At 51.7% G+C, this 19,884-nt stretch overlaps 5 protein-coding genes across 6 annotated transcripts; 4 read left to right on the top strand and 1 right to left on the bottom strand.

The window, feature by feature from the left end:
- Nucleotides 1–541: 541 nt before the first annotated feature.
- AAFC00_006704 (uncharacterized protein) lies at nt 542–3,118 on the top strand (the record flags this gene model as incomplete). The annotated part of the gene is made up of 2 exons (XM_069346696.1): nt 542–910; nt 974–3,118. The coding sequence occupies 2 exons, from the start codon at nt 542–544 to the stop codon at nt 3,116–3,118; spliced, it is 2,514 nt and encodes an 837-aa protein (XP_069199573.1).
- A 911-nt stretch (nt 3,119–4,029) lies between these two features.
- AAFC00_006705 (uncharacterized protein) lies at nt 4,030–7,083 on the bottom strand (the record flags this gene model as incomplete). Its single annotated transcript, XM_069346697.1, has 2 exons — nt 4,030–6,802; nt 6,854–7,083. 2 exons carry the CDS (start codon nt 7,081–7,083, stop codon nt 4,030–4,032), a joined length of 3,003 nt encoding a protein of 1,000 aa, XP_069199574.1.
- A 903-nt stretch (nt 7,084–7,986) lies between these two features.
- AAFC00_006706 (uncharacterized protein) lies at nt 7,987–11,028 on the top strand (the record flags this gene model as incomplete). The annotated part of the gene is made up of 1 exon (XM_069347842.1): nt 7,987–11,028. The coding sequence occupies one exon, from the start codon at nt 7,987–7,989 to the stop codon at nt 11,026–11,028; it is 3,042 nt and encodes a 1,013-aa protein (XP_069199575.1).
- Nucleotides 11,029–11,572: 544 nt separating this feature from the next.
- Nucleotides 11,573–14,149, top strand: AAFC00_006707 (uncharacterized protein; the record flags this gene model as incomplete). Of its 2 annotated transcripts, none has more annotated exons than XM_069346698.1 (4): nt 11,573–11,738; nt 11,789–12,128; nt 12,180–13,293; nt 13,346–14,149. In XM_069346698.1, 4 exons carry the CDS (start codon nt 11,573–11,575, stop codon nt 14,147–14,149), a joined length of 2,424 nt encoding a protein of 807 aa, XP_069199576.1. The 2 variants fall into 2 exon arrangements, with proteins under 2 accessions (XP_069199576.1, XP_069199577.1); XM_069348366.1 differs by having other exon boundaries at nt 11,591–11,738.
- Nucleotides 14,150–17,385: 3,236 nt separating this feature from the next.
- AAFC00_006708 (uncharacterized protein) lies at nt 17,386–18,613 on the top strand (the record flags this gene model as incomplete). Its single annotated transcript, XM_069346699.1, has 2 exons — nt 17,386–17,498; nt 17,563–18,613. 2 exons carry the CDS (start codon nt 17,386–17,388, stop codon nt 18,611–18,613), a joined length of 1,164 nt encoding a protein of 387 aa, XP_069199578.1.
- Between the last annotated feature and the right edge of the window lie 1,271 nt (nt 18,614–19,884).

A 19,884-nucleotide genomic window follows, 5' to 3' on the forward strand; every position in this document is an offset into this window, starting at 1 on the left:
TTATGATAAAAATAGTATGTGGCTTCAGATCGTTCGAACTGTGGTGGGAGTGAGACAGGGTAGAAGAGACGGAGCAAAGAAAGACATGTGGCTCATGTTTGACGTGTTACCGTGATAGAAAGAAGGAAGGTTCTCAGCTTACTCTAGGAGGGACTAGAGGATCTAGACACCTAAGCGGGCGGCTCAGCGTTTACCACAGGTCAGCTAAGGTAAGATGCTGTATACACATTATTTGCCTTGTTTACTGCTTGTACGCAAAGATATGTTCAGATCTGATAAGATTGCGGGGTAATCAGCGGCGCCAAAGAGCTTATCTGACATGCAAGGAGGTCTGTGCGCACATTCCTGATCTCGACTTTTTGCGCCTTCCACTTTCTGGACTAGACCAAGACGTTGACAGATCAGAGAAAAGGGAAGCCATCTTTTGTTCCTCTCGTCTTCCTTTCTTGTCTCGTCCACTCATCATCGATTATCAAAAGAAAACACCCCACGGCCGCTTGACACTCGCTCCATCTCTTACATCACATGGTCGAATAAGACAATGGAGGCATTCGGTGATTTCAAAGCGTTCCAGGACTCGCTGAAATCGTCTCTCGTCGCCACGACCCAGAGTGCCGCCGGCCTAGCCTCAGAGGACCTCCCCTTCTATCGATCACTGGATCCGTCCTTGGCCAAAGGGCTGGACAAGCAGAATGCGCGGCTTCTCGCTCTTGCGGCACGCCTGTTGGGCAACGCGACAGCGAACACGGAAATTGTACGTCCCAGGCTCCGTCCTGCAGATGGCGTCGATGGCGTAGATGGCGGCTGGAGAGGGATTGTTGATGTCGTCGACAGTCTGCTGGAGAAAGCCGATATCAGCTTGGATGAATACACGGGAGCGGTGAAAAGGCTGAGTCCCGGACGCGAGCAGGTCAGTAACTCTGCTATTCTTTTCTGTTCTTCTCAGATCTTGTGTACTAATAGTGTCTCGCAGACGCCGACTAGATCTACCGCTTCTTTGTCCTCGCCTAAGACTTCGCGCATTGCCCAAGCCCTCCGCTCGCAAGACCTTCCGAAGCCACAATTGTTATTCCAACACGTGCCCACCAATGCCGAAACGGCAATCTTCAAGCCTCTGCTCGCCAAGAAACCTCATGCTCAAACCCCCTACAAATCAACACGCAAGACGATCAAAAGCGAAGAAGACGGCCGCGAATACTACCCTCACCCCTACCAGCAAGAGATTGAGCAGTACGAGTACCCTTCATTTGTCTACACAGAGGCAGAACCTATCCCATATCTACCCTATGAATCCACCACTGCTACCTTTGTCGACACGGAAGAGGCCATGCACGAGATGATCAAGGAACTCATGCGGGCCAAAGAGATTGCCATTGATCTGGAACATCACGATCAGCGATCATACATCGGCATTGTTTCTCTGATGCAGATCAGCACCCGCGACAAGGACTGGGTCGTCGACACTCTGCAGCCCTGGCGCAGGAAGTTGTCCGAGCTGAATGTAGTCTTCGCAGACCCCAGCATCGTCAAGGTGTTACACGGCGCCTTTATGGATATCGTCTGGCTGCAGCGGGATCTCGGCCTTTACATCGTCGGTCTATTCGACACGCACTATGCCGCAAGAGCTTTGGGATACGCAGGAGGCAGCTTGGCCTTCTTGCTGAAGAAGTTTGTCGATTTTGATGCTCAGAAACAATACCAGACTGCTGATTGGCGGATACGACCTTTGCCCACCGAGATGTTTGAATATGCTCGCTCTGATACCCATTTCCTGCTTTACATCTTCGACAACATGCGCAACGAACTCATTCAAAAGTCCGACTTTTCGCTACCCAACCACGAAAAGGATAAGATCCACGATGTCCTCGTCAAATCCAAGGACACCGCCCTGCAACGCTACGAACATCCCGTCTACGACGTCGAGCGGGGAGTTGGGCCAATGGGCTGGTACAAGATGCTGAGTCGCACTCCGGCCTTGCTGAACAAACAACAGTTTGCTGTCTTCAGAGCTGTCCACCACTGGAGAGATAGCGTGGCCCGAGAACAGGACGATGGCGTGCACTACGTCATGGCTAACCACAATGTCTTCAGTGTCGCCAAGGAGATGCCTGTCGAGAAACCCGCTCTGTTCGCCGTCGCTCAGCCCACAAGCCAGACTGTCCGTTTACGGGCAGATGAGCTACTCGCTGTGATCAGCAAGGCCAAGGTGGAAGGCGAGAACGGTCCCGAGATGGTTGACACGTTAAGAGACATTGAGTTTCACATATACGGTCCCGAGGGCGCTCCTTTCCGAAATGCTGCTTCGTACAGGGGCGGCGTACAGGCAGCGGCTGCATTGACTCCGGTTGCCGCCACTTCATCAATCGCCGCTGTGGCACCAGTACTTGACCGTATCGCGAATGGTGACGCCCAGTCTCTCAAGGCTAACGACTCTTTGTTCTGGGGCCCCGCCTTGAGCGACAGCTACGCACCGAAGCCCATCGCAACCGACGTCCAACTAGATCTACCCCTGCCTGCTCTGACAGCCGAGATCTTTACCGAAAACGATCCATTCTCAGAGCACCAAACGCCTGTACCCAGTAACACCGCCGTCACCCCTATCAAGCCTGCTGAGGAGGCCTCGCCCGTGCCAGCAAAGCAGAATGCCGAGGCGACCGACGATGGCAGCAAGGTCTTCACGTTGAAGCAACTGAGCCGCAAACGTAAGAGCGACGCGATATCGACTTCCGACCTCACCGGACGCGCCGACGGATTAGCCTCTAACGCAGACGAAGTCGGCATTCCCGACGAGGAGGAAGACAACATCGAGATTCGGCGCGCCGCGAAAGCCGCCAAGAAGGCAGCGAGACGCGCACAAAAAGAAGCCGAAGCCGAAGCAAAAGCCAGAGCAATAGAAGAAGAGGAAGAGTTCGACTATGCCGGCGGACCGAGTGTATTGAATGCCGTCAAGGAAGAAGCGGCGAGGGAAAGAAGAAACAGGATGGAAGGAAAGGGGTCCAAGAAGAAGGATACCGCACCAAAGGTGTTTGATCCTTATAAAAAAGCGCTGGATACCGCCAAGGGACTACCCAGAGCGCAGAGGGAGAGGGCCGGAAAGAGCATGACGTTCAAGAAGTGACCTTTTTCTTTTTCTCTCAGGTTTCTCAGGTCTTCCTGCCTCGGAACGATCAGCATCGAGGACTTCGAAAAGCCAGACAAAAAGTCATTGTGTAGATAGACAATCCCTCTTTCCGAGACAACGAGAAGGGCACTGGAAAAAGGGGGTTTATGTAGTTCTTCGTTCACGGAAAAGAACATGGAAGAAGAAGCTCCGTAGAAGCTCGCTCGAGAAAAGGAAGAGTGCGGCATCGTTCGAGAATCAGTTATTAATACCTACTTCTTTTGCCTACAAGATCTTTCTTGTCCATATTTCCCATGCAGACATCAATGTCACTATACGTGCATGTACTTGTTTCGTGCAGTCCAGTCTTGTCCTATTAAGTCCAGGTTAGTCAAGGCCTCACCTCTCCCATTCCCCTCAACATCATTCCTCAATCGCTGTATCTAACAAGCCCACAAATATCACACAGATAGGCTAAGCGTCATAGAGCGCAAAGCAAGCAAGCAACCAACTTCCATCTGCTAAATCGGCTACTGTGCTGTACTTTTTATGTAATAATGTCAATAGGAACTTAAAAAGGACTTTGAATTGAACTTGATTTCCTCTGAATGAGGATGCAATTGATGGACTTTGCGGGGACGTCTTGTTCTTTTCTCTCTCTGGTTTACTACTACACTCTTACACGACTTGATAATCAGGGTTCGCATACAGTTAATGGTTCGATTGCGCGTTCGTTTGCGTAGCACATTCCCGTTTCTAGAACTTCCTCTTCGGTTTGTTTTTTTCTCCCCATATTTATTTCTCGACGATTCGGAGTTCTTTGTCTACTTTCTCGGTCAATCACGTTCCTCGCGTTCTTGTGCATCGCTTCATAGGACCACCTTTGCCCCTTTATTCTCCTCTCGATCTGGAAGAGTTTGTTCATTGGCTCACGTCGAAGAAGCCCCATTAGTCTTCTCCGAGGGCTGAGATTGCGCTTGTTGCGTTGGAATCGCAGTTGGAGCCGGCGCTGCTGGGACTGGTGCTGAAGCAGGAGTGACGGGTGCTGTAGTAGCAGCAACAACAACAACAGGTGCAGCAGGAGGAGCAACAGCAGCAGATGTCGGGACAGAAGCTGGCGTTGGTGCCTGAGCTGGTGTCGATGCCGGAGCTTGAAGTGGTTGTGGAGCTTGCGGCTGCTGCTGTTGTTGTATTGACTGGGTCACTTGAGCCGCTGGCGCAGACATTTGAACTTGGGCCTGAGGCTGATGCCGCTGCTGCTGCTGCTGCTGCTGCTGCTGCTGTTGCACATCGCCGCTGGCCAGAGCCTGCGCCTGAGACCTGGCAATGGGCTGTTGAGCCAACTGAGCCCTCTGTCTCTCCATCATCAACTTTTGCTGTTCGGACGTCATACTCGTGTGGAAACCGCTGGGACCTAGTGCTGAAGGCGTTTGTGGTCCCTGCGGTTGTTGGTTCGTGACCGGGGTTGCGCGACCAGAATTGCTTGTTGCTTGCTGCTGCTGTTGTTGATGTTGGGGCGTTGGTGCATGGGGACCCTGGCTGTTCATTCGCGGCTGCGGCGGCGCCTGGGGTTGGCTGTTGGGTCTTTGCGGCACGTACTGAGCTGGCGTGGGGGCCGCCGCAGTGTTGTTGTATCCTGATCTGTTTTGAGCTACATTGTGTTGCTGGTTGTAGGAAGGCGTGGCGTTGTGATTATATGCGGTCGTGTTGCGAAATTGTGTCTGTTGCCCGCCGTAGCCTCCTGGCGTCTGTGCGGATGGCTGCTGTGGTGTGGATTGAGGATTGAATCCACTGCCATAGTTATACCCGGACCGATAGGCTGGTTGACCATTCGTCTGGCCAAACGACGAAGGACGGCTGACTGTGTTGGGATAGTTAGGCCCTTGAGCATAGGACGGACGTCCATTCGTCGCCGCAGGTGTATTGAAACTCTGCGCCACAGTGGACCGATTGAAGCCGGTCGCCGGAGTTCTCGCACTGGCATATGTGTTGGAAGCGCGCGCAGCGGACGGAGTCCGGCCGTAGGACGAGTTCTTGAACTCTGTGGATTGGCGAACCGAAGAGGCTGGACCTGCAGCGGCTTGCATTGCAGCCGAGCTTCGGATGATACGAGTGAGCTGGTCCTCCTCCATGCTTCCCTTGACCTCCTTTCCTTGAATGATCATGGTCCTGCTGACGGTTAGATCTTCGAGCTGTTCGCCATCCAGCTTAGCGACAGCGTAGGGAGGGAGCTTGGAAATGATCTGAGCGAGTTGTGACCGGAGAGCTTTGTATACGGTGGTCTCGTCCTTGGTAGGCTCGGTCGGGGTGCCCATGGTGTATGACAGTGCGGGGCTGGGGCTGGTAGGATTGCGCATGGTCGAAGGAGTAATGTATGAGTTACGTATGCGCTGATAGCCAGATAGAGTCTCGATGAGAGCGGAGACATGACTCAGCATCTGATCAACGGAGCGCTGCTCGTCATCGTTGATCGTCGTGACGAGGCTATCAGCGTTGAAAGCTGCCTGATCGAAATTGTCGACTGCTTCCTGCATTTCCTTCATCTCATCGACACTTCCCAAAGTAGCGGCAGGCTCCTCGACGGCCATACTGTCGGTCGTGTCATCCGGCGAAGGGAAGGCGTTTGCCAGATCCGGGTCAAGGACGAAACGTTTATCAAAACGCTTCTGGCCCAACTTGTGCCACCAAACCCGGTCCCTGATCTCGTCAGACACAATGGCCTTGGAATTGTCGACTGTCGGAGCAAAGTTGGAATAGGCGGCTTTGAAGAGGGCCTCCTCCTGCGCAATGATTTCGGCAGGAGACATGTCTTCGATGGCCTTGACTGGAGGAGCGCTGGCGACAATGCTCTCCCTCCTCCTTCGCTTGATGATAGCCGAAGTATCCTTGTCAGCATCACGCGCAGCATAGTCGAGCCATGAACCAACATTCAGTGGTTGCATGGTATAAGCATTCTTTCGAGAGGGCTTGGGCAGGGCGGAATCCCCCGTAATCCAAGAAATGCTCGCGCTTCTCGTCGACTGCTTGGGTTTCGGAGGGTTGAGAGGAGCCAAAGTTGCAGGGGGTGGGAAGACGTCCGCAAAGGTGGGCTGCTTTGGCCTGTTTCCCAAGGCAATTTCGGGATCCAAAGGCATGACCTTGGTGGCGTTGAGGATGTTCGGAAGACCCAGCTCTTCGAGGTCGAGGTCGATGCCATCTGCCTTGACATCCTCATGGGTGCTTGGGTGTTGGAAGCTGGAGAAGAGTTGTCTCGGCGTAGGCGCATTGCCAAACAAGGTCAGCACGGTGTGTCCCGGTGGGGCAGTGACGGCGGACGAGGTCTGCGTGGGTTCGTCCTTGACGTGGCCGTTGACGGCAGCGATCGCTCCTTTGGCATCTTTCTTGCTACCCTCTCTGATCAAGGTGGCGGTGCTGAGGTGCTGGAAGGCCATGACGCGCTGCATGATCTTGATGTCCTCTGGTGGCGGTCGCGTGGCATTGTTCTCGCGCTCTTTGGTCTTGATAGATTCGATGATGGATGCGCAGACTTGGACAATGTCGTGTTGGATCTCGGCGAGGGAGAGGTAAACACCATTCTGGATTCTGGAGGAGATTGTGTCGAAGGACTGTTCGTCATTCACTCTGGCGCGCTTTGCGACTGGCGCGTCGTTGGACCGTGGCTCGGGCAGTTTGTGATCGAGGATAGAAGGGGTGGTGTCATATCTGGGCTGTGGTCAGAATTATGCGCATGATGGAATGGGTTGGTGGACTGACTCCTTGAAGACGTCAAGAATGTCCAGATGGAAAGGGTTTATTTCCAGTGGTTTTGATGGGGATAATCCATGTCCATTTAGTTCTTGTTGTGGCTCATGTCTTCGCTCAGCTGCTGGCGATTGCGACCGACTCCCTGATCGCTTTCGTTTGGTGCCTGAATAAGTGCCTGAGAGGGCAGGCGGGGCGTGTTGTGCCGTGGGCAACGTCAGGATGCCGTTTGTGGTATTCATGACTTTTTTTTGGTGGTGAGGAGAGAGATACACCTCAATAATGAATCCAAGACCGAACGCGCCAGCTTCAGGCGCAGGACACGACAAGGGCACGGCAGGGCAAGGGCTGGCGTGACGGAGACGCGACTTGACTCCTGGAGTGTTTGATCAAGCTGGAAGTGAAGAATAATCCCGAGAGGCTGCGCTTTGTGCTTTCCACTGCACCGACTGCACCGAAAATGAAATGATGCTCTTGGATGAACTCCAGGATTCGCGCTGCCACGCTTCCACACGTCGTTTGGTGGCTAGCAGGTATTGTTTTATGAGCTAAAGTCCTATACACGGCAGAGTCGGCGAAGAAAAAAGCCCCGTTGTCGCGCACAGCTTGTCTTGATGCGAGATACAAGTACAGCTCAGTACAAGATTTGTTGGGGAAAAGAAACGCCAATCTCCAAGGCAACGTCGAATGTAATAATGGCGAGGATTATGGAATGAATATACAAAGGTATACCTTCTCTCTGATCCAACAGGTCTCTCCGATCCACCATTGACATGCAGCAAGGGACCAAGGTAAGGTAATCATGCTAGCAATAATGCCAGTCTCGGTACCCTAATAATGATGGCCCGCCCCTTCGCTCTTCTGGTCAAACGGCAGAATGCGCAATTCGGATAACTCCCGAGCAAACCCTGCAGACTCAAGACAAATAACGACAACTAACGACAAATAAAGACAAATAAAGACAAATAACTAAAGAACAGATGATTATTGCTGTTGCTGACCCGACTACTCCATGTTTGCACCCGTGTTTGCATCATAGTTTTGCTTCCCTCTCCCATATCACCATGTACTTGTCCAGACACGCCCACTCCCTCGCCCTCTCGCAGCTCCTTGACTTGTCTCAACTCTGGTCTGTCTGTCAATGAATGCCACTTGCTTGTCCAACTTCTCCCTTTCCACGGGTTGGTCAGGCATCTGTCAATCGCAATGTATCGTGCCGGACGGAGCTGTGGCTACAGCAGCAGCTGAGTCAATTGTCACACCAGGGAAGAGCCTCTGCTTCTGCCTCTCGGCCCATTCATAGGCATTACTCTCCCTCACTTTTACGCCTTTGGCCACGGCGCTGCTCCTCCACCACCACCCTCACTGCTCTCCCAGCACCTTTCAGAGCTCGGTCTTCAGAGCCACGAGCCTATGCAACTCACCAACCAAGCAAGACTTGGCGAGCACGCGCTCCCTCTGCAAAGATCAGGCGTGGCGATGCGCTGCAGCAAGCCTTGATCTACGCCTCGGACCGTGGCCGAGCTCCGCTTTTCCACTTCAATGCGTCTGATATCTCCTTTACCGACAAGCGTCCTGCTCTTCGCCAACAAGTCCCTCGTGAGCCTGATCCCTTGGTCTACCTCAGTGGCTCCTCCCCTCTGAAAGCTCTGCTCGCGAAGCACATCATCACGAGGACCCGCTCTGCTGTCCGAGATCCTTCCGTCGACTTCTCCTCTCTCTTTATCGAAACCCAGACCCCTGGAGACGACCTCTGCTTGACCAAGAATGGCTATGATTCTGTTGACCTGCAGACCTGGATCAGCGTTCTCACCGCATTCGACTCGGCTCGCGCCACTCGCCTACTTCTTGGTGTTTCCACCGTGCAGCAATCCGACCATGTTCCGGCCACCAGAGTGCCCGCTTTCGTCCTCCTTGCTTTCCTCCGTCGCCATCACATCTCCGCCGAGGCATTCCGCCTGCTGGTCGAACACATGCATGTGTGCTATCATGCTATGACTTCGGTCGGTACCACAGCGCAAGAGCAAGCACTTGTAAACACTCCCCGGATGTCAAAGGACGTCGAGACCCACGTCTTCCGCTTCTACATCAGGTTACTCCGCCACGCGCGTCTCGTGTGGCCCGAGGTCATGCCCGCCATGACCGAGGCCCTTGTCGGGTTCATGCGTCTGTCACCCACCGCAGAACAGCTCGATTCTGAGGGAGACGCCCCTGCCGAAGCCCTTTCGAGATTGACTGGCTTGCTCAATCGCGCTCTCTATCTCATTTCCCATCCCGCCGCAGTCGAGCCTTACAAAAGCGCCGTCTTTCAGGAATCCGCCCAGGCCGTCATACTGAGACACATGGCCGAACACGATCCGCCGCTGTCCATAACAAGAGAAGGCTACCGGGGCGTATTGAGTGTACAACTCGTCCACTGCAAGACCCTCGATGAGATGGAGTGGGCGAGACTCAAAGCTCCCTCGTGGCCGCCGTGGAAAGAGGATCGTACTGGTATGGACGCCGACATCGGCTTGGAGTACGGAATCAGTCGCGCGCACCACGTCTTGAACAGGATGCAGGAAGCTGGTTACGCCATGCAAGACTGGGAAAGTACCGCTCTAATCTATTCGGGCTGGGACCTGGATATGAGTCCGACAATCCAGACCAGGGCCCTCATGCCACAAGCTTCGCATCAGGGAGACAAGTCCCAAGTATGGGCCGCTCGCATAAAAAGCACCCGCACTGTACACGAAGCCTGGGCCGCCTTCCTTTCCTGCGAGGACCAAGGTCTGGACTTGAATCAAGACGTCTATCTTGCCATGTTTGAGAAGGTCGTCGAAGAGCGAAAGCGTTTGAGATTGGGACAGGCCCATCATGCTCGTCTGTCAAATTCGGTGCCAGAGCGACGTCCGATGTACCCAGGCGACTTGAAAGAGGTCTTTCCTCCTCCGCCTTCAATACATCAAGCTGTATACACCAAGACACCGCCACCATCCCTCGACGACTTGCATCAGCGCATGCAGCAACAAGGACTACGACCCTGTGGCCGGACCCTTGCATTCCTGGTCAACAATGCCACCAGCCTAGAGGAAGGATTCAACTACCTCGAGTCTGCCGGCCCCGAGTATCGAAAATTTGTTGACACCCTTGTGCATGATCCTTCTCTAGCCGAGGGCCAACTGCCGAAACTGGATTTCGTCTCGGATGTCGTGTTAGCTTCTGTCGTCAGACTTTTGACTCGTTTCCCCAATTCCATGGTGCAGAAGAATTTTCGAGGCATCTATAAACATGGGCATAACAGTGTCGACCTACGCCGAACTATTGGGATTGCATTGTTTTTGTTGGACCAAGAGCGTCGTCAGTATCGCCCAGCCTGGACCAACCTATTACGAGGCCTCGCACGGCCCAAGGCACCAACCACCATGTTCACACACGCTGCACCTAGCGATAGGAACACTGGAGACAACTTGAAGACGGTAACCAGGAGCATGGACGCCTATCAAGATGCGAAACATGTAGTGTCGATGATGCGCGGACTAGACATGTATCTTGACATACTCAGCTTCGGTAGTCTATGCCTCATCACTCAGCATGCTGCTTCGGCTGCTTCATGGACCATTGCTCGATCGGAGAAAAGCCAGCGCAACACGTCCATCGCTGAAGCCCCGTCAGAGAACGACAGCGGTGATCTTCTCCGAGCTCATGCTCTTGCACATGCGATCGGTCAGGACTCCGCGTACATATGTTCGCAATTCTGGACTCTGGTCGGCTATCAGTCTCGCCCTTCTACCCCTGCATCGCTCCACACACGAGGTCCTGAAATAGCGACGCGTCTGCCCAGACTGTTAGCTATGCCGTCTCCTGCTGTTGTCCATGCATACATTCGTGCTCTCGGTATCTTGCGCGGCTACGATGAGTTGTCCGAGCTGATGCACTGGATGAGGGATCATTGGGAAGAATATAGCAAGCGCACCCAACTCGACAGAAACGGCTTCATGATGCTTAGACGATGTCTTGTGGCGCTTCGTGTCTTCCTCGAAGGTCGATTAGATGGCGATGCGCGAAGTGCACCAAAAGAATATCTCGCTGCTGTCCGCCAGGTCGTTGAAAGTGTGGAAGCATGGAATGGTTGGGCATCCGATGAAGAGGTCGAAGCATATATCCAGAAGCCTACGCCAAGCCTTGATGACCAAAGCGGCGATTGAAACATACCATTTCAATTCGATGTAAATATTGGAACCATATTACGACAAAAAGCAGCAAACAACAAAAGCAGCCACTAATACAAAAGTCTCGAGTCTTCAATTCAGAAGACCATAATCCAAAGTTCTCACTCGAAAGTCCTTACTGTACAAGTGCTCGTGACACACAAGCGCGGGGCATAACCCCACTTGATCTACTGTTTGCACGCACCATGCGATCAACCTCTCTTCCTGGTCCAACATAAAACTGCTTCAGAAGCCACACAATCACAAAAGTCCTGACTAAAGTATGCGAGATGATGCTATTACAGACTTATGCATGACGGCATTTGCCATAGCGAATATGTTGATCCGGAAAATTACTCCTTTATACCCCTCACCTGGGTCATGCATATCACCCGGATCTTCAACCTTCCTCACGTGGGCTAGATATATATCACGGAGATCAATGTAAGGAACCGATCGTAGGTCGCCTTGTGAGCTCTCATAGTCTCTTCTCTCAGTGCTGTCAGTTGTTCGAGTTCTTCGTTATTATAGCAAGTGACTCATGCATGCTTCCCTCGCGATGGTACCCAAGTCCTGGATTGCAGCTGTCGTCCATGCATGCTTTCTATGTTGTTGTGTAAGTGCGAAACGCCTTTGGTCAAGTCAGCCCGCAAGCTTCAACGACATCATCAAGACCGCGTTTCCTATAGGCAATGGCCAACTAGCTGGTATGCATCTTCCATTCATCGCCTCGTCTTCGAAGCCTAAGTAGAACCAGCCCTGCCCTTTGGAAAACCAGGACATGAGAAATTCAGTCTGAACAGAGACTCGCTATGGAGTGGTGGTCCCTTTGAAAATGCAAGCTACGATGGAGGCAACCCGTCAGCACCTGTTGCCTCGGCATTACCAGGAATCAGAGATAGGATCTTCCGTAATGGAACAGGCAACGTTTCTGCTCTGATGGGTAGTGACGATAATTACGGCAGCTATTACGTGCTCGGAAATCTCTCGGTCTCTATACAGAGCGTCTCGAATGCCACCAACTACAAACGTTCGCTCGACCTGCATACAGGTATCCATACGACGACATTCCACACGGCAAACGCTTCCTTCACCAGGTAGTCTTTTCACACTTCTCCAACTTTCTGATTGGTGCTGATCCTCACTAGCCAGGTGTTTTGTTCCTGTCCGGACAGTGTTTGCGTATATAGGATCGCGTCCACAGTACAACTACCACCAGTGGACATCGTGTTTACAAATGAGCAAGCAAACGCATCTCTGGTCAGGGCTTCGTGCTCGCACTCGACCCAATCAGCACGTTTCAGAGGAACCACACAAGCTGATATCGGCATGGTATATGCTGCTGAAGCTCGTGTGATTGGGTCAACAGGCAACATTACTTGCCACAACGAGACAGGAACCTTGCATGTCGTACCGTCGTCACAGTCCTTGACCTTAGTGATCGCAGCGGGGACGGATTACGATGAAACCAAAGGTACTCCTGCTACGGACTACTCCTTCAAAGGACTTGACCCTACTGCGTACGTTGCTTCAACGGCCGCAAGCGCTGCTGCACAAGCATTCCCACGACTCATGAATAAGCACGTCAGCGACTTTACAAGTCTAAGCTCGAAGTTCAGTCTTGAGCTGCCAGACCCCCTTAGATCAGCTGGCAAAGAAACTGCAGATTTGATCGCAGCTTACAATCAAACCGAAGGGCCACACAGCGACCCCTATCTTGAGAGTCTTCAATTTGAATATGGCCGTTACCTGTTCATCTCGTCTTCACGCGACAAGTCCCTACCACCAAATCTTCAAGGAAAGTGGGCTTATGGCATTGGAAACGCCTGGGGCGCTGACTACCATGCCAATATCAATATTCAGATGAATCATTGGGGTATTGATGCGACTGGCTTAGGAGATTTGCAAAAGGCACTCTGGACATACATGAACGAGACTTGGGCGCCTCGGGGCTCAGAGACGGCAAGACTTCTATATGATGCGCCAGGATGGGTGACGCATGACGAGATGAACATTTTCGGACATACAGGCATGAAGACAGGGGACGAATACTGGGCGAATTACCCTGCGAGTGCTGCATGGATGATGCTGCATGTAGCCGACCATTATGATTACTCTCAGGATGTGAACTGGCTGGGAGAAGTCGGCTACCCAATGTTGAAAGCGATTTCGCAGTTCTGGCTCAGTCAGTTGCAGAAGGACCGGTACTTCCATGATGGATCACTCGTGGTCAACCCTTGTTCTTCACCTGAACATGGACTGGTACGTGTGCTCTCTCGAAGTTTGATAGCAAGTTGCTGACATGTTCTGAAAGACGACGTTTGGCTGCACCCATTATCAACAGCTTCTGCATTCTCTTTTCATCAATACTCTCAGTGCCGCCACCAAGCTAGCCGATACAGACGACGATCTCACCTCCTCACTCAAATCGACCTTGACGACCCTAGACAAAGGGTTTCACATAGGTACCTGGGGTCAAGTCCAAGAATGGAAAATTGACATGGACGTCCAGAACGACACGCACCGTCACCTTTCCCATCTCATAGGATGGTATCCCGGCTCATCCCTCTCCTCATACCTCAACGGCTACAGCACTGGCTATGGCAGTAACAACGACACCACAAACACAACATCTGTCGCCTCTGCCGTCCACACATCTCTCCTCTCCCGCGGTCCGGGAATCGCAGACGCAAACGCCGGCTGGGAGAAAGTCTGGCGCGCAGCATGCTGGGCTCGCCTCAACGACAGCTTATCAGCATACGGCGAACTCCAGCTCACGTTGGCTCAAAACATGGCGCCGAACCTGTTGAGTATGTACAGTGGGCACAACGAGCCGTTCCAGATCGACGCTAATTTCGGGTTCGTGGGCGCGATTCTGAGTATGCTTGTTGTGGATCTGCCGGAGCCGCATGGGTTCGTTGGCACGAGGGTTGTCGTCATGGGTCCTGCTATTCCCACAGCGTGGGGAGGAGGCAGTGTGAAGGGTTTGCGACTGAGGGGCGGAGGAGAGGTGGACTTCGAGTGGGATGCAGACGGAATAGTGACGAGTGCGAGGTGGGCGAAAGCCAGTAGACAAGCAGTGACGGTGGTGAATGTCAGGGACGAAGTGCTGCTGTAGCCTCTTTTCTTGTCTCTCATCCTCGTGACAAATCTAATACAGAGAACCTTCGACCAAATCCCAGATCTAGAGAGCAAGAGAAATAGCTACATTCTCATCAACACCTCGTTCCTATGAACATGAGCTCTGCATACAAGAAAAGGTTAACCTAGTTATTACTCAAGAACTATCCACATGCACACCTAAGCCATCCCTCTTATCTCCCACTCATGGAAGAAATCTCCCACACCAAAAAGACAAGACCAACTTCACCTTGACCCCCTCTCCATCATCTTTCTCGAGTCCCAGCTGCAGCTCCTCCGCAGCCAACCTCCGTACTAATCCTCGAGAAGATAACAAACAAGAACCCAGAACGACGCGATCGAGAAAATAGGCAAGATCGTCCACCAGCTCTTACTACCCTCCTCACATGAAGCACACAAGAAGAGGAACGGAAAAGTGAGAAGGACCGTACCCGACGCGAAGAAAGAGTGGCACGAAGAGAACCCGGGGAGGCAAAGAGCGGAGATGGGAATCGATATATCGGGAGTCACGGAGAGGTGAAAGGGTAGAAGTACCTTACGCAAAACACAAGAGGTGCGAAAGGCGAGGACGCCGATCTGTCTACATAATTCGCCTTGCGTGCAATGTACGAGATACAAACACAGGCAAGGTAATATAGACGAGAAATGACGGTATGCACTTGCTGCATTGTCCACGAGGCAAGGCAATGCAAGGCAAGGTAATGCATCATCTCCTTGTACCGATATGTCACTGTCACTCTCCGGCAAGTTACCGAGTAAACCGTCGAAAGTGCGGGGGACGAAGGGGGAAAAAGACGGGTAAGGTAAGGTTATTGCGGAAGTAGGTAATTCGGTAGATAAGTATTTCCTCTTCTTGGTCCTGCTGGATTTGCTTTATTTGTTTGTACTGTGGTTCCTTTTGTACGATCTCGCGATCTGGGTACTGTTTACTGTTATGATGAGGTACTTTGGTCTGATCCCTGGGTTTGGGGCAGATGAAGAGGTCGGGTCTGTGTATCATGTAGGAGGTATGAAACCATTATTGTGTTTCGGGTAGAGATCATAATCAGACTGTAGGCTGTAGACTCGTAGATGGATAATGGCTGGGTTCCTTTATTCGGACGCCACGACACTCGATGATTTGGGCAGCATGTCCTTGCTCAGCCTCATGACACAAACACAGGCTCAGCTCATCCCAGTTCGATATCTTGGGCAACTAAGATCTGCTCAAGCACTTTCGGGAGTTTTTCACCAACTTGGCGATCCGGTGCAAGTCCTGGGAGATTTCCAGGCTCCGCTGTTCCTGTGTTTCCTTTTGGTTGCGTGGCTGGAGGGTGACCAGAAGAGAAGAGGAGCTTTTGTAGGTTTGACCGTGGGTATACAGGCGGAAGGGTTTCAGGCTGTGACATTCGGGCTCGTGGCTTGATTGGGATATAATCATGTACCTCAAACTATCTGAGGGGAAATGAAAGGAGTCGAGCTTTTGTTTACTACTTGGCATAACTCCGCTATATGCATTCCGCGGTATAGAGAAAGCTAGGTTAGTTCTCTTCATGAAGGTTGGCAACGATTCCCTTCCAAGGTGCACTCGAACAGCAGAGACTAGCGCGAGATCTCAACACGCGGAAACGCAGCAAGGCGCCTAGATCAAGATGGAGTCAAGCATCATTTTCAGAAATGTTCATATCAAGCTAGGCATCCGACGGTCAAAGATCTGGGAAAGCAGCAACTCCGCGTCAAGGCTCGCATCGCGGTGCCGAATAGTCGCGATTGCTCTCCCGGATAGATGTTCATCGTATACAAAGGTAGTACTTGTACGAAATAAGGTAGCCAAGACGAGGTAGGTGCAAGCTTAAAGTCGAAGACGCGTGGGGTAAGGTAGGGGGAAGACGTACGCAGATACGGAAACCTTACTATGATAATGTACTGTGTACTATACTTGTACTGAGCGAAAGCGGGAAGTACATTAATGGCCTTGCTGACCCTCAGCGGTGCGTCCAGATGTAGGGCTAGATATCTACAAGTACTTTCTACTTCCATCTTGATCTGCATCTACGTACGGATGAATTCGGCCCCTATTCACGATGATCAAAGATGTGTAATTCAGACGTGCCTCCGGCGTTCTTCCAATTCGCGTACATGGAAACAATACATGGAAACAAGACATCATGTCATAAGCAGTATGTTTGCGACTCGGAGCAACGGGCTGTCATCGTTTGAAAGAATGACACACGTATGCGGCTCAAGCATCCAAGAGAGAGGCAATCTTGTCTTTCATATACCCGACCAACCGTGGACCAGTGACACCTCTAACCGATTCGTCGGATTGCAGTCGGATTAGAGTTTCTTGATGCAACGCTGTCAAGTCGAGCCACGCATGCATATGCACATATCCAGATACAAGAGATACCTTGGGTATCTTGTCTATGCAGATTTAGAAGCAAACACAAAAGCTCAGGTATGCCTGTATATCGCAAATGAATCTCAAAAATGATGAAAGGAGCGGTATGCCCTTGTGGTATACAAGACACCGTTAGCCGCGCGGGGAAGGGAAGGCGTCGACGACGGTGACATGCTACGGGGAGAACCGTTAGAAACGGAAGGCGTTGATCAAGTGTTTGGCGGTGACAGCATCCTTCTTGTACGTACTGTACGAGAACCCTTGTATGTCAAGACCATCTTACGGGCTGTTCGGGAACGGGCTTTCTCGACGGCATCCCAACCCGCCGGTCGAGATCTGCGGAGAAGATGGCTTTTTTTACCCTTGTATCTTGAGAATGCTGGACGTTTCTTCCGGGAAGCGAATGCGATGGTGATTCGATTGGCCAGTTCAGTCAGATGAGCTGGGCTAACATAAGGCAGTGTAGACATGTAGACTTTATCCTTGTTACTGGCTTTCCCCCTTCCTCCATACCCCATGATTGGATCGCCGCGCCTCGTGCGCCATTTGACTCTGGTGTTTATTGAGCTGGACTAGACCACCCGACCAGTATACGAAGTAGTGCGTAACGGGAGCGAAATGGTAGGTTGACTTGTGTATACATACATGTTCGATGATCCCTTTCATCCACACTTGCTTCCCTTTCCCGATTTGTGGTTTAAAGTGTTGCCTCACATGTCTATATAATTTTCTTGACCTGCTCAATCATACACGAAAGGTGTCGTCAAGATTAGCAGAGGACGGAGCACGTTGAGATAGAAAAGCTACCAATAGACCATGACTGGGCCACCATCATGGCTTCTCGGAACTCCACGCTTGTCTCGCCTGGTAATGGGATCGTGGGTGGGTACACTGGGGATAACATGAACATTCTGCGCGCCATGATGAGCTTCACAGCTATAGCATTGTAAGTGATCTTGATTATTACTCTTGTTGATCGACCACTAATACGACCTTGCTCCTCGATGTAGGTACAATTCGGCTGAAATCATCATTCTCATATTTTTTGTCTTCAAGAAATACTCGGGCACATATTTCTGGAGTCTTCTCGTCACCGCGTTAGCCATTCCCATCTATATCGTCGGAGCCTGGGGTAAACTCGTCTCACTCTTCGAGCACGACTTGACTCCTGTCACCATGACGACACTTGGATGGATAGTCATGGTTACAGGTCAATCTTTGGTCCTGTGGAGTCGACTGCACCTCATTACTCAGAACCAAAAATTGCTGAAGATGATCCTGTATGGCATATTGATCAACACCTCCCTAATGTGTCCTTCTACAGCTGTGTTGGTTTTCGGGGCGAATTCGTCAAGTTCCATGAAATACGTCCGTGGATATGAAGTCATGGAGCGGATCCAGATGGTGGCCTTCACTGTTCAGGAACTACTGATATCTGGGATCTACCTATGGGAGATCAACCGTCTGCTAAAGGTCGTCTACGAAGGGCGCACCCGAAAGATTATGTGGGAGATTGCCGCCGTCAACATCGCGATCATCGTAGCCGACATTGCCTTGGTTAGTGTCGAGTTTGCGGATCTGTATCAGATCCAGATAACACTCAAGGGTATGATCTACTCCATCAAACTCAAGCTCGAATTTGGAGTCTTGAGTAAGCTGGTCAAAACCGTCTGTACCCGCAAGGAACTGTCTATCGAAGTCTCGGACGAGTCACAAAACGACAAAGCCCTCCCTGGACTCGTGCCAACTTTCAGGTCAGCTACATCGATGTCCGCCGGCACTTCACCGACCATGGTCAACAGTAACGCGAGCAGCAGCCAGGGTAAGCGACGGGATTCGGACTTCAGTAGTGACCTCACTCACATCAGGAGTGTGGGTTCAAGTAGCGGGGATTTTCGTGGTGGCGGTGATGTCACAGCTATGGAGGTCCTGAAGGACGACTACGCTCATCATCACCATTACCACCCTTCACACTGCCATGCTGAGATGCCGGCTCAGCTGCATAGATGGTCTTCGAGAGCATCAGCAGACAGTGACTTTTATCCTGGACGACTCGTGTGAGCAGAGGAGCCATTCTTATGACAAAGTTGAGGCTCGTCGCCTCATAACATCATATCCTTCCTCGGGACATCCTTTCACACGTTTCCGTGAGATGGCTATGCTAAGCCATCTGAAGCAACGCCATAGCGGACCCATCCATGTCCAGCAGACCACTGAATGGAGGCGACCATCCAGTGGCGAATCAAAGGACCTCCTCGCAAGGCCAAGCTAGCGAGTGATCTCAGACTCCGGAAGCAGAGCAGAGCCAATGTTTCGTTGCAAGAGGATCACTTTACCAACATCCACCGCCGTCCGTCAAATATGACGAACCCCTATTCCATCAGTCCTATATAACGGCGCCACCGTCGACATACCATATCTGGAAGCGCCCATGGCAGTGTATACAAGGCTACCGATTGACAGAGAAAGGGACACGCTAGCCACAGCAAAAGCCATTCTCTCCGCCTCTGTGAATCCAAGTAGTGCATACATGGCAGGAGGAAAGGATACAGTCAACAAAAAGCTACATTGCAGTTCTCCATCTCCTCGCCAATGCGTGCCATGAGGTATGGCCGCAGAATAACAATCTCGACTACAAGCGGCGGGGACCGAACGTCCCAGATCCGCATTGCTTCCCTGTACTCTCCTATTCGAGGCCGTGAAGCAACAGATCGAAGACACTCTTCTCATTCCCTATTCTATGGTCTCGTCCACTTGGTCTCGTCCATTAGACAAACCTTCACGTCTCTCTAATGCCGACGCCAAACGAAAAGAGGAACGCGGAAGAAAAGGCGCCGGGAAGACGAAGCCTCGATCAATCCCCGGAGACCAGTGGGTGGTCCTCAAAGGAGCACCAATGACAAAGGTGTAAAAGTGCCGAAACAAGCACCTATGGCTCCGATCACAGTGGTGGGCAGTCGGGTCGTACATACAGCCAGCTAGCCAGCCGTAACGACTCGACCACCGAGATTTCACATGTCTTATCTCACACACATGTATATATGTCTATCTACGTATATAGCCAGTAATTGAGCAGAAAACAAAACTTGGAACAATAAGGCCTTGATTCGCGATGTGCGTGCTTGGTTGTGGGTCTGGCTATCTTCTGATCATTTGTTGCTTCGCCTTTGCTATGTTGTTTTTGTGGATCCACCTGTTCCTGCTAGACTCACCTATTCTTCCAGCCTCGCTTTCCTCTTCAGTCTCATTCTCGCCAACCCTCCAGAACAGAGCAGAGTTGCTATGTACCTGCAGGCTATACGACATGCCCTTTTCATGCGAGGTGCGACTCA

Source organism: Neodothiora populina (assembly GCF_041146345.1).
Source record: "Neodothiora populina strain CPC 39397 chromosome Unknown canker_contig_8, whole genome shotgun sequence".
In the NCBI taxonomy this organism is placed as follows: domain Eukaryota; kingdom Fungi; phylum Ascomycota; class Dothideomycetes; order Dothideales; family Dothioraceae; genus Neodothiora; species Neodothiora populina.